This window comes from Eschrichtius robustus, chromosome 16 (genome assembly GCF_028021215.1).
Source record: "Eschrichtius robustus isolate mEscRob2 chromosome 16, mEscRob2.pri, whole genome shotgun sequence".
In the NCBI taxonomy this organism is placed as follows: domain Eukaryota; kingdom Metazoa; phylum Chordata; class Mammalia; order Artiodactyla; family Eschrichtiidae; genus Eschrichtius; species Eschrichtius robustus.
In genome coordinates, this window is record NC_090839.1 from 84,858,670 (window position 1) to 84,872,680 (window position 14,011).

The window sequence follows — 14,011 nt, forward strand, 5'->3', positions numbered from 1 at the left end:
AGGGACTTGTGGCTGGCCTCTGAAGTTGGGGGTGGGGCTCAGTCTTGCAGGATTGAGCCTTAACCTTCGAGATATGGCGCTATCTCCACGTAGACAGGGTCACAGTTGAGTTGAATTGTAGGATACTCACCTGGTGCCACAGAACTGCTTGGTGTGGGGAAAATCCCCACACATCGGTGCCCAGCAGTGTCAGAAATGCAGTAGAGTACTGACAGTAAGGAGACACACAGGAGTGTTGCTTCTTCAAAGACAGTGATGGGGGTTCACTGGATGGAGTGGCCAGAGGGCTGCGACCATGGAATTTTCAAGTCCTAACTCGCTACGGTTATCAAATGACCGATTCTAAGGCAGCATAACATGTATTGCCGTCACCTGCTACTAAACACACCTACAGGTGTACATATGTATATATGAGTACATACATACATACAAATAAATATATATCCATCCCTTGTATTATTTCTTCCTAGCAGCTCCCTGTTTCTAAGCCTCAGCTTCCTCATCTATAAAATGGGGGAAACAATAATTTCTCCTTCCCTGAGCCTTTAGGAAGATTAATGAACTGCAATAACCTACAGGAAAGCTCTTGTAAACTATAAAGACATCTACTGATAAAAAACAAGTGCCATCTCTATTTTTTCTAGTTACAGCCATAAAGGTCGATGGAGCAAAAAAGGAGCCAGCAGAGGAGGAAGAGGTGGCTTCAACACCTCTGCCAGGCTCTGTGGATCTGCTCAGACTAATGCAGAAACTGAGAGCAGAATTATGAATTAAAAAGAAGGGTCTCCTTCCAAGAAAGGAATCAGCTTTAATTAGAGTTCAGCTAGAAAGCAATGACTTCAAACTAAAAGCACCTGATCTGTTTAGAAGCTGAGCTGGAAATGTCTGAAGCGCAACCAAGACAGAGCCCCCCGCTGGCTGCTGACCCCGGCAAGGGCTCAAGCAGGAGTCAGATGTGCTCTGTCAGTGGTGACAATCTATCAGTCGCTGTGGAAGGTAAGGATTCTCTTGCATCTCTTTTTTTCTTCTAACCTCAGAGCCTCTCTTTCACCATGTGAAATAAAACCTTTGCATTTGTGTGGATTCAAGGTTTGTGAAACATTTTTCTGTATTTTCTCTGGGTCATTAATCAATACATAAAAGCTTCAGACTAACTGATGGCATTTGAGACAACCGTCTGCTCTATTTCCTCCCCTCTAAAGTAGTTTAAAAATAAAAAAGTGCTTCTGTTAGTTTCTACATACAGAGTTCTGTTTATTCCTAACAGCGCAAATCCTTCAGTGACCTGGTATAGCTGTGTGACAGGTCACCTGAAACTCCTCACTGGAATTGAGAAGTAGCTGGAGAAGAACCACTGACACCTGGAGGCCGAGTGAGGGCTGCAGGACAAGCAAATACCAGGTGAAAACCACCATGGCAATGATCCCAATCTGTTCAAAAATCATACAGGTATTTTTCAAACTCAATTTTGGCCATTCAAATAAATTTTTAAGGGACCACTCACCACCACTGCAATCAAAAAACTTAAAATATCTTTGAACAAACGTGGTGAGACATACGTAAAATCTCTATATATGATCACTGAGAGATACAAAAAGATTAGACAAATAAGACAAAGTTTTTAGAGGGGATGACTAAACACTATGACATCCACTCTCATTCAAGTTAAGCTACGGATCCAATTTAAATCTAGTAAAAAAATCAAACAAAACTTTTGGAGTGGATAAAATAACTCCAAAACTCAATTCCAGAAAGAAGACAAGTGAAATGTCCAAAAGAATATTTCTTAAGAGCAATAGGAGAGAGGTTTCGGGCCTTTCCCATCAAGCAATGGAGAGCTTAACAGTTCTTACAGTACAATTTCAAAAGCAATTCTCAATTCTTTAAAAAAAATTTTTTTTTTTAATTTTAATTTTTATCTTTATTTATTTTTGCCACACCGCATGGCTTGCAAGATCTCAGTTCCCTGACCAGGGACTGAACCCGGGCCATAGCAGTGAAAGCACTGAATCCTAACCACTAGACCACCAGGGAACTGCCACCAATTCTCCATTCTTAATCAATTATTATTTAACACCTGTCATGAAGAAATGCCAGTCTCAAAGCTAGAAAACTCAAAGAAGCAAAAACACTTGAAAGCACACCACTACTAGCACCAAACACACAGCTAACTGGAATTACAGGCATTCAGCCAAAAAGAGAGAAACTATAAAGAAATAATAACTCAAGTGGTGTGAGATCCTGCTTCTATTCCATGGCAAATGGCCTGGAGGGGAAAGGGGACTCTGCTGGGCTCTCCACCACCTGGAAGACCCCCTCCCCTCATTCATTTCCTAGTGTGAGCATCCTGCCGTGCTGGGTCTGACCTAAAAGTACCCTGGACTCTACCCGACATCTGTTTCTCGTGCTGACTTTACAAGGCAGCCCTCACGCAAGCCACAACCAGGTGCATCTACTCTTCTTCAAGTGCTTTCTTCTAAGGTTTAAGTGCACACTGCCTAAACCCAAGGGTTCAGCCAGCCTCCTGGCTCACTAACCTTCTCAGCCATGGCATCCATGTAGTCCTGTCGCTGGTACTCTCTCCGGCGCAGATGCCTGTACACATGGAACTCTCCGCTGCCGGCCCCAGCGCTTGAACCTAAAGCCAGGACAGTCCAGAGCTTTTGATGATATCCAGTTATCAACACAGGCTACTCCTAATCACAGGGGACCAAAGAAAGATACTAGAAGTGATGGAAGGGACCAAGCCTGCCCTATTCCCCATTGTACCCCAGAAGCTAGCACACTGGCTGGTATATTGTAGGTATCATTAAATATTTGTTGTGTGAATGTTGAATGTGAAGTCACCAAAAATTCCACTCTAGCGCAGTATTAAAGAGGACAAGCAGACTATCGTTTCAGAGACCAGAAACCTAAAAGAGAGCCTGTGACCTTTCCCTCCCCCACCAGATGATTTCACATTTGACATGCTAGGTTTCTACTTAGTTGAAAAGATGTCCATGATATATGAAACGAAAAAAAGTAGGTTATCAAATATCAAATAGTATGTGTGGAGCAACCATATTTTTGTAAACATGTTTTCTTAAGCATGAGTGGTTTTGACTATAAAGAGGTTTGGAGGACTGTATCAAAAAGTTACAAATAGAACGATAGATTACAGGTGGTTCTAATTTTTTTACACCTGTTATTTATTCTCTTTATAGTTATGTTAACTTACAACCCAACAAAATAAAAACTATTTCCATTTTGAAAAAGCAAGGTATTAAAAACAATGCAGAAGAAAGTTCTCTAATGCCAAACCACAAGCAACAATACCCCTTCATTCTAAGAGCAAAATACTGGATCAGTGAACTTTTTTTTCTTCCTATCAGGGATGTAATTAACAAATACTAACTGCAGAGTTTTTAATACCTACACTTTAAAAACTATTTAAACACACACCCACATCCAAAAGACATTACCCATTACATCTCGGACAAATTCTGGGGGAGGTCGAGGTGCCCATTCACTCATTTTTTCTGGAATTGGAACTGTTTTGTCCTGCAACATTTAAACACGAAAGCATTTGTATGTATAAACCGGCTGACAAAGTGACATCTTTTTCAACCAAAAAACTTTAACTTAAGTATTGAAGTAAGGCTGCTTTGCTTCTTGGACCCAAAGCTGAGTTTGTTTTCTTCCCTCTGCCTTTACTTCATCCTGTATATTCTGGGTCCTATCAGAGCCCACAGCCTTGCCAGGGCTACACTCAACTTTTGAGGGCAGAACTCAGAAACGCGACTCATCGTTTATGGCTGGAAACCTCCAGACCCAGGTGTCTCGGCCAATGCCTCTCTAACAATTAGTGCTGTTCAGAAGAAAACAAACCCTTGTGCTAACCCACGGATTGTATCTTTCCAGTCTAAGGCTTCTGTTCACAAAGTTAAAGGGGCTTAGAGCACGAGAAGCAGCTTCGCAGCGCCCTCATCCAGGCTTGGCTCTAACATAAGAGCAGAAAATAGCTCACTATCTCCGAGGCCGCCTACTCCTTCCTAAGGTCTGACCCTGGGGTTCGGGTACTGAGTTCCAGAGTTCGGAAGCGGGGAAAGAGGGCCCGCTAGCGCCCAGAGACGCCGGAAGGGAAGGGGGTGGGACTCGGAAGGGCCGTCAGCCCGCGCCTCGTCTCACCGGGTTCTTCATTAGCCGTTCCAGCTTGAGCTTCTGCTCCTCCGCCGCATTCTTGGGGATGACGAGCGCCTGCGGCTCTTTCTTGGGCCTCGGCGGTCGCACGGAGGAGGCGGCCGAGCCCGCCATCACAGCTCTGCGTCTTTTCTGGCGAGCGGCTGCGCACGCGTATGACGACAGAGCCGCGCGCCAGCGACGCAAGCGCAGTCTCCTAGCTGGGCGGGGCTGGAGTGGAGTTGCCAGCCGGAAGCAGGATGCTGAATATTCATGAGCTTGAAGCCCCGGTGCATTATTTTGATTAAAGCTGCTTGATTTCTTTTCATATTTCTGAGCAAATCAGCGCAGCGAATGACCACGTCCCTGGGGGAGACGTGGCCCTGCGTGCCCGAGGGTCCGGCCCCAGCCGACCTCTCCAGCTCCCGACCCCGACCTCTCAGCATCCCCCACCCCCGCCCCCGGGCCTCCGTCCTGGCGGTTCCTTGGATCTGGTCCACTCCCGTTGCCATTTCTAACAATGTGTTTAAGACGGCACAAACGTCACTGCGAGCTCCCTGAGGACTGGGGCTGTATCTCTTTTGTCCACCTCGAATTACTCTGCACCTGGCTCCCAGCAAATATACCTCGGTCGAGTGAATGGGCCTTTCTTATGAGAAAGAGAACAGTTGCCCCTCGCATCTGGGAACTAGCCTGGCACTCACAGCTAGGCCTTGGTATTCTCCTGTTGGACATAAACAATTTCCCAGAACACCACGGTAGTGCAAGGCCATTCTGAGACCATGATGGAGCAAGGCATAAACAAGACTGCTCCGTAATCATGTTTAAAGCCAGATAAAAACAAGAATATTGTTGGAACCAGAAAAAGACCAACCGTTTCCCCATTCTGACTAATATGAGCAACTGCTGCTTCTTTACAGCATTAGCCTTCCACTTTAAAGATTATTAAGACTTCCCGTCGTAGAATTGTCCCCGCTTCCTGACATCTATTCTAGAGTAAAAGCCCACTTACTTGAACCCTCCCCCAAATCACCTAACCCAGGTCCAAATGCTATAATAAGCCTTTTCTTTTCCCCCAAATTTATTTATTTATTTATTTATTTACTTATTTATTTTTGGCTGTGTTGGGTCTTCGTTGATGCACATGGGCTTTCTCTAGTTGTGGCGAGCAGGGACGACTCTTCGTTGCAGTGTGCAGGCTTCTCACTGCAGTGGCTTCTCTTGTTGCAGAGCACGGGCTCTAGGCACGTGGGCTTCAGTAGTTGTGGCATGCAGGCTCAGTAGTTGTGGCTCTCGGGCCCTAGAGCGTAGGCTCAGTAGTCGTGGCACACGGGCTTAGTTGCTCCGCGGCATGTGGGATCTTCCTGCACCAGGGCTCGAACCTGTGTCCTCTGCATTGGCAAGTCCCTATAATAAGCCTTTTTAAACACTTTTTTTTTTGGCCGCACAGTGGGGCTTGCAGGATCTTAGTTCCCTGACCAGGGATCGAACCTGGACCCTAGGCAGTGAAAGCTCCGAGACCCAACCACTGGGCTGCCAGGGAATCCCCTATACACCCTCTTACTGAGGTAAATGCTGTCTTCCTTCTCAAAAGAGGCAATAAACCCAATTCGTTCAACTACAGGTGTGTTCCTGGTGGTCTTCACAATTGTTTTTCTTGTTTATCATTTGTCAGCCCCTAGAGAGTGGGAGTTCTGTCTTGTTCATTGCTGCATTTCCAGTATCTGGGGCAAGGCCTGGCCCACAGCAAGACACTCATCTTGCTGGATGAACATGGGATCTTGGGAGCCAGGCACCTCAGATACTGCTGCTGCTGTTGCCTGCTCAGCCCGCACAGCCCAGGACAGGTCTCCCACTGAGTCCCCAGAGGATGGACAGGTGCACGGGTGGTGGTTGCTTGGAGGGTGCTCTGTTAATGCCCTAAGGCCATTCCTGGCCACTTGATAGTGGATGGTTTTCCAGGGGGCAAGGTTGCTGAATTAGCGGAAGTCCTTGAGTGACCCAGGTCTGTCACTGGAACCCAGGGAGGGCTTAGTCTGGGTTGGATCATGCACACATGACCCTACATCACAGACCCCAGGCACCTCACTTTTCCCGAAACACACCACAAAACAAAAACTAGGAGTGTCTTTTCCTCCCTGGAGAACTCCCATACACCCTCCTTTGCCTGGCTTAAATGCTACTTCCTCTATGAAGCCTTCTCTGATTGCCCCCACCCAGCCTCCTCCTCCAGGCAGTCAGTTGCTCCCTTCTTGGTGCTCCCCCTGCTCTGAGTCCCAGTGGCTGGCATGTGGTAGTTACAGGGTGTCTTCACCATCTGCCTACCCACATGTCTGGGGAGAGGGTTGTGCCAGAATCCCAGCATCTAATTCTGGCTTATAGTGGTGCTTCCAGAATGTTTGCAGAACAGAGGATTGAGGGAGGGAGGAAGGAAAAGAGTCTGAAAAAATAAAGAATGAGTGAATGTGCAAATGAGATAACCTAGTGATGGACGAATGAGTGAATGAGAAAGTCAGTGCGTACGAGAAAGAATGAATAAACACTCAATAAAGAAATGGATACTCCATGAATGAAAGAGCATACAAGACAGTGGATGAGCAGACAGTTACAGAGCTAGCAGGGCAACCATCTCCATGATACCCCCACCTCAGGGTCTGGCCCAGAGCTGGTACTTGGCAGACAGCTGCTGGATGGAAGTTAAATGAATGAATGAAATGAATGCATGCACCAAGGTGGGGGAGAGTTAAGGCGTGTAGTTGTGAAGGAGCTGGTAATAGCAACCTCAATATCTAAGCCTAGTATAAGAATGTTGACATGTTTGTCATCCTGTTAAGGAACTGAGAGCCCCAGAGGGGTAAGTGACTGGCTCAGGGTCACCCAGATTCCCAACCCAGCAGGCTGGGGCTGTGAGGGCCTGAGTGATCCCATGACTCACGGATAGATGGACCAAGGCCCCCCAGCAGACCATGGTGGGGCCATCCAGGTGGCACCCTCCTAGGGCTGAAGCCAGATTTGAGGTCCTGCTCCCTGGGAGGAAAGGGTGCCTACCCACCCCCACTCCTCACCAACTGTCCCACAAGAGTGGACTCAGACTCTGAGTGACACACTGTCTGCCACCAGAGGGCAGCAAAGCTCCACCCAGGCCCACGTGCCAGCAGCTGGTGCCCCTGAGGCACCAGAACTGGGCACTTAGGGAATGACGTCTACTGACCTGAAAAGACACCAATGCTTTGGAGTCTGGCAGATCTGATGCCAAAGTCTGGCTCCACCTGCTCTGAAGCGTGGGCTGGGCAAGCAACCTAACCTCTCAAAGGCTGTTTCCTTATGTGCAAGATGGGGACAAGCAAACCTACCCTTGACACTGGCCAGTGGATAAGATGATGTGACAGATGTGCAGTGCCCAGCACAGCGCCTGACACTCAATAACAGGGTGATCACCTGTCCCAGTTTGGTTCCAAGACTGAGAGATTTCCCAGGATGCAGGACTTCCAGTGCTAAAATGGGGAGAGTCTCGGGCAAAGCAGCACAATTGGTCACCCAGGGGTGGGAATTCCCACCTCAGTCCTTTGAGTTGCGGTTGATACTTAAAGAAGTAAAATAGCAAAAATGTTCACAACTATTCCATAGTTTGAGTTTCTCACTGAATTAGTGAGTCAGTGGTCTTTCCACAATGGTCTCTGTCAGTGACTAGAGAACAGTTCCACCAATGGAGATAAAAACAAAGATTACACCCACTTCAGAAAAGAGTTTGTCAGTTTCCTATAAAGATAAATATACATGTACCACACAACCCAGCAATCTCATTCCTAGAGAAATGAAGATATATGTCCACCAAGACCTGTATGTGAATACATACAGCAGCTTGATTCATAACTGCCCCAAAACTGGAGACAACCCAAGTGTCCATCAAACTGTGATGTATCCATTCAGTGACACACACCTCAGCAATAAAAAGGAAGGAACCGTTGGTACTTGCAACAGCATGGATGGATTTCAAAAGCATTATGCTTAGGGACTTTCCTGGCTGTCCAGTGGTTAAAGACTTCGCCTTCCAATGCAGGGGGTGCGGGTTCGATCCCTGGTTGGGGAGCTAAGATCCCATATACCTTGTGGCCAAAAAAACCAAAACATAAAACAGAAGCAATATTGTAACAAATTCAATAAAGACTTTAAAAATGGTCCACTTTAAAAAAAAAAATCTTAAAAAAAAAAAGTATTATGCTTAGTAAATGAAGCCTGATCCAAAAGGCTACAACCTGAATGATTCCGTTACTTGACATTCTGGAAAGGCCAAAATGATAGAACACAGATCAGCAGTCACCACAGGCCAAGCATATGGGAAGGGGATAGACTGTAAAGGGCCCAAAGGAACTTTCTGGGGTGATGGACATGTTGTGTATCTGGACTGTGGTGGTAGGTACACAAACACACACGTCTGTCAAACTCATTGAACTCTACACTTAAAAAGGGTGAATTTAATTGTATGAAAATGATACCTCAATAAACTGGATTTAGTTTATGTGCAATGATGACACTTGAAAGGCATGGGGGCAATGGAAAGTGTAAGTATTGTGCTGTTGGCTGCTTTTTGTTAACTGCTTTACAAGACTTGAAAGGAGAACATGCATGTTCAGGTTAACCAACCATCAACTCAAGGCATGAAGGTCAGAAGGCATCCAGACTGGCAATCTGCACAGAGGCGGCGTTCATCACCAGGTAGACGAGATGGCTTGTCTAGTGGAGGTCATCCAGCCCTGTCCTAAGCCACTCCAGTGACTGTGCAATTAGTCCATGAACAGAGTAGCCATATGAAGGGTATGCACGGGTACAACAGATGGGCTCCCTCTGACCACGGCTGATATATTACTGCTGCTGCTGAATGCCTGAGTTGAATGATCCTTCATGTAGAATTATCCTTTAAGGAACCCAGTCAACCTCTTGGTGGCAATTTTGTTACATTGACCACCTTTCACCCTAGAAGCATTTGTCTTACTGTAATTTATTCTGTGCCATGTAAGGGTTTGCCTCCGCTACCTGCAGTACCTCTGCCAGCACCATCATTCAAGGGCTTGCAGAATGTATTGGATTTGCCAGCAAGGGATCCGGCACAATATCTCTTTAGACCAGGGGATCATTTTATGGTAAAGGAGATGCAACATGGTGACGGGATTGTACACACCACAATACCCGAAAGCAGCTGACCTAATAGAACATAGAGTGGACTGTTATATTCTTAGACGAGGTGCCCTCTCAACACTGTGAGAGGTTGGAGGGATATCCACCAGGACGTGGAGTGTGCGTGGAACCTACAGCTGATACATGGCCCTGCATGCCCTGTAGTTACAATTCATGGATTAGGGAACCAAAAGGTGGAAGAAGTAAGTGGTTCCTTTCACTACCACCCCTGAAATCTGCTTGCGAACCTGTACTTCTCATTTTTTCAAACTTAGTCTCGGCTGGATGAGAAATTCCGATTCCTACTAAATTTTTGGTGGTGAGAACACTGTAGGGTACACAGAAGTAGAAATAGAATGTTGGGACTTCCCTGGTGGCACAGTGGTTAAGAATCCGCCTGCCAGTGCAGGGGACACGGGTTCGAGCCCTGGTCCAGGAAGATCCCACATGCCACGGAGCAACTAAGCCTGTGCGACACAGCTACTGAGCCTGTGCTCTACAGCCCACAAGCCACAACTACTGAGCCTGCGTGCCACAACTACTGAAGCCCACGTGCCTAGAGCCTGTGCTCCGCAACAAAGAGAAGCCACCACAATGAGAAGCCTGTGCACTGCAATGAAGAGTAGCCCCTGCTCGCCGCAACTAGAGGAAGCCTGCGTGCAGAAACGAAAACCCAATGCAGCCAAAGATAAATAAGTAAATAAACTAATTAAAAAAAAAGAAATAGAATGTTGTACACATGAAACTTACATAATGCTATAAACCAATGTTACCTCAATACAAAAGTAAATCTAAAATAAAAAAGAAAAGAAATTCTGATTCCTGGGGGTCATGGAACACTGGGAGACACAGTAAGGGTTCCAGTGGATTTGGAGCTCTGATTACCACCTGTTCATTTGGGGCTTTTTGGGCCGGGGAAACAGCAGCAAAGGAAGGGGTGGGAAAAAATGACCTCAATTATCATGAGGAGCTAGGCAGCTACTGCATGATGGGGCTGTGGAGGAGTTATGTCTAGAACTTGAGGGATTATTAGGGACCATTTCTTTCTTTTTTTTGCACCCATGTTTCTTGAAGCTGCAGCAGAGTGGGAAGGGGCCACGACAGGGACCTGATAATTCTCCCTGCTGAATTTCCGTGTGGGGATACCTCTGTCTCACTGGTGGGCCCAGACCGTCTTGGAACCGGAATGTGACTCACTCCTCTTCAGCTCCTTGGCAGTCCCAGAATGATGAGCAGGGCCTGCACCCTTGTCCTTAAGTGCCTCCCCCCCAGCTTCAAGGAGCAGAGGCCACCAGCCATCAGCCATAATGCCGAATCTGCTGCTCCCTCTCTCCCCTCCAATGGTTGAAATGTCACCCCCCCACCTTTCAGCCTGTCTCACAGCTATAAAGACCAGAAGATTTGGAGTATAGAAACTTTGTTTTAAATCCTGGATCTACTATTTACTGATTATTTGACCCTGAGTGAGTCATCAATCTTTATAAGCCTTAATTCCTTATCTCTAAAATGGGAATAATTACACTCATTTCATGGAATAGTTGTAAGGGCCAATGAAGATGAAATTTGTGAACAGGACACAAGCTGGAATTCAGCTAATGGAGGCTGGAATATAATGTTACCCTTGACAAGGAAAAACCTGCCACCTGGGTCCAGCATCCTATTTCCGAGGACCTTCCAGAACTGGCTCCGTCAGTGATTTCATCTTTTTCCAGTGTTCTCACTCTCTCCTTCAGCATATAAACATGCTCCATCTCCCCAAACTCTACGTCCTTCTCCACATACTCTCCTTCCCTCTACCATCAAACCGCTTTTCAAAAATTTTAATTATGAAGATAAAAAATAGCCCTAACAAGAGCAAATACAAAGTAATTCCCATGTACCCATCACCTAACTTCAACAATTATTAACATTTTCCATTCTGCCCTTTCCCCCTTCCTGCTGGTAAAGCAAATTCCAGAGATCACATTATTTCATCTGTAAATGATTCTGGATGTATCCATAACAAATAAAAACCTTAAAAAATCCAGTATATTACTATCACACCTAAAAATATTAACAATAATTCCTTAGTATCAACTAATAGCCAATTTTTAAAATTTCCCAATTGTCTCAAAAGATTTTCTTTTACAGTTGGATTATCATCTTTAGTTCCCATGTCTTATCTTACCTATATAATTTCCCCTCCTTTCTTTTTCATGACAATTATTTGTTGAAGAAACAGAATATTTTTTCCTATAGAATTTCTCAGTTTGGGATTTGGACAAATGCTTTTTTTTGACATCCTTTCATATGTCCTTCTATCCCCTTATTATTATTTATTATTTGGGTAAACTCATAATTAGATCTAGAGACTTGATTAAATTCAGGTTCAATTTTTGTTTGTCTGTGTGCTTCATAAAAGGTGCTGTGTTCTTTCCATCATCTGACCTCAGGATCCCCATTGTGACTGTTTGTCCTGCTTTTAGTCATGTTCGGATTGATTGGGGGTTAGAAGTTGGCAGTCTAATCTATCCATTATAAAGCTCCAAAAATCTTACCTAATGGTTTTTGCAGCCTGTAATGGTTGTTCCTGGATCCATTATTTCATTGAGTGCTACAAAATGTTCAACTTCTAATTTCAGCATTCCTTATGCATTTTTAAGCTGGTATTTTTCTCTAAAGAACTTTCCTCATTGCCCTTTATCCTGTATAGAAGATGCTATTTTTTTTTTTTTTGGCTGCATTGGGTCTTCGTTGTTGCACGCGGGCTTTCTCTAGTTGCTGCACGCGGGCTTTCTCTAGTTGCTGCGAGTGGGGGCTACTCTTCGTCGCGGCGCATGGTCTCATTGCGGTGGTTCCTCTTGTTGCGAAGCATGGGCTCTAGGTGTGCGGGCTTCAGTAGTTGTGGCACGCGGGCTCAGTAGTTGTGGCTCTAGGGCTCTAGAGCGCAGGCTCAGTAGTTGTGGCACATGGGCTTAGTTGCTCCGCAGCATGTAGGATCTTCCCGGACCAGGACTCAACCCGTGTCCCCGGCATTGGCAGGCGGATTCTTAACCACTGTGCCACCAGGGAAGTCCCTAGAAGATGATATTGATGCCACTACCCACGTCTCTTTGGCTTCCCTTTGAGTTTACTATATACACGGACAGCTGCCCACCTCAAGTACCTGTGTCTTTCTGCTTCTCTGGATATAGCATCACAGTTGCCAAGAATCTCACCTGAGGTGGATCACTTATGTTGTAGCCTTAGATCTTGAAGGGTATGAAGGAAATGGCAATTATATGAGTTGTGGAGTTGCCTGGTTTTTCTTTACTGCCCTAGAATATTTGAAAAAAGAGAATAACAGACCCAGGGCAGCCAGTGAAACCCAGCACCAAAAGACTGCCTACATGGCAACACCTAGAGAGACTCTCATCTCCAGTATCTGGAGGAAAGTCTATGCTGAAAATCAGACCCTGCAGGAGAGGACAGAAAGAAGGCAACAAAGTAATATTTGAAGAGATAATGGGACTTCCCTGGTGGCGCAGTGGCTAAGAATCCACCTGCCAATGCAGTGGACATGGGTTCGAGCCCTGGTCCCGGAAGATCCCACATTGCAAGGAGCAGCTAAGCCCGTGCACCACAACTACTGAGCCTGTGCTCTAGAGCCTGTGAGCCACAACTACTGAGCCCACGCGCTGCAGCTACTGAAGGCTGCTCACCTAGAGCCCGTGCTCCACAACAAGAGAAGCCACTGCAATGAGAAGCCCGCGCACCACAACGAAGAGTAGCCCCCACTGGCTGCAACTAGAGAAAGCCTGCGTGCAGCAACAAAGACCCAACACAGCCAAAAATAAAAATAAATAAATAAACTTAAAAAAAAGAGATAATGGCTGAGAAATTTCTAAAATTAATGAAAGACATGAATCCACATACTAAAGAAGCTCAGTAAACCCTAAGCAGGATAAATACCAAAAAACCATACTCAGGCATGCCAGAGTCAAACTTCTGAAAGCCAAAGACATAAAGAGAAAATTCTAAAATAGCCAGAGGGACTTCCCTGTTGGTCCAGTGGCTAAGACTCTGTGCTCCCAATGCAGGGGGCCCAGATTCAATCCCTGGTCAGGGAACTAGATCCCGCATGCCGCAACTAAGACCCGGAGCAGCCAAATAAATAAATAAATAAATATTTAAAAATAAATAAATTAAATAAAATAGCCAGAGAAAAAAGACACATTAAATTCAGGGGAACAATAACAACAATAGCTTACTCCTTAAGAGTAATTATAGGAATCAGAAGAAATGGAATGACATCTTTAAAGTGCTGAAAGGAGAAAACCCTGCTAACCTAGCCATCTATGCCCAGTGAAAACATTCTTCAAAAACGAAGGCAAGGGGCTTCCCTGGTGGCGCAGTGGTTGAGAATCTGCCTGCCAATGCAGGGGACACGGGTTCGAGCCCTGGTCTGGGAAGATCCCACATGCCGCGGAGCAACTGGGCCCGTGAGCCACAACTACTGAGCCTGCGCGTCTGGAGCCTGTGCTCCGCAACAAGAGAGGCCGCGATAGTGAGAGGCCCGCGCACCGCGATGAAGAGTGGCCCCCACTCGCCGCAACTGGAGAAAGCCCTCACACAGAAACGCAGACCCAACACAGCCAAAAAAATAAAAATAATAAATAAATAATAAATTAAAAAAAAAAAAAAAACGAAGGCAATACTT

At 45.8% G+C, this 14,011-nt stretch overlaps 1 protein-coding gene across 1 annotated transcript in view; it reads right to left on the reverse strand.

The window, feature by feature from the left end:
• Nucleotides 1-4,320, reverse strand: part of PRKRIP1 (PRKR interacting protein 1) — a 29,660-nt gene extending 25,340 nt beyond the window's left edge. Inside the window, exons 1-3 of the mRNA XM_068524808.1 lie at nucleotides 4,168-4,320; nucleotides 3,462-3,540; nucleotides 2,538-2,638 (exon numbers count right to left, since the gene is read on the reverse strand). Coding sequence (XP_068380909.1) covers nucleotides 2,538-2,638; nucleotides 3,462-3,540; nucleotides 4,168-4,293 — 306 coding nt within the window. The 5' untranslated portion in view covers nucleotides 4,294-4,320. The remainder of the gene's footprint in view (nucleotides 1-2,537; nucleotides 2,639-3,461; nucleotides 3,541-4,167) is intronic.
• Between the last annotated feature and the right edge of the window lie 9,691 nt (nucleotides 4,321-14,011).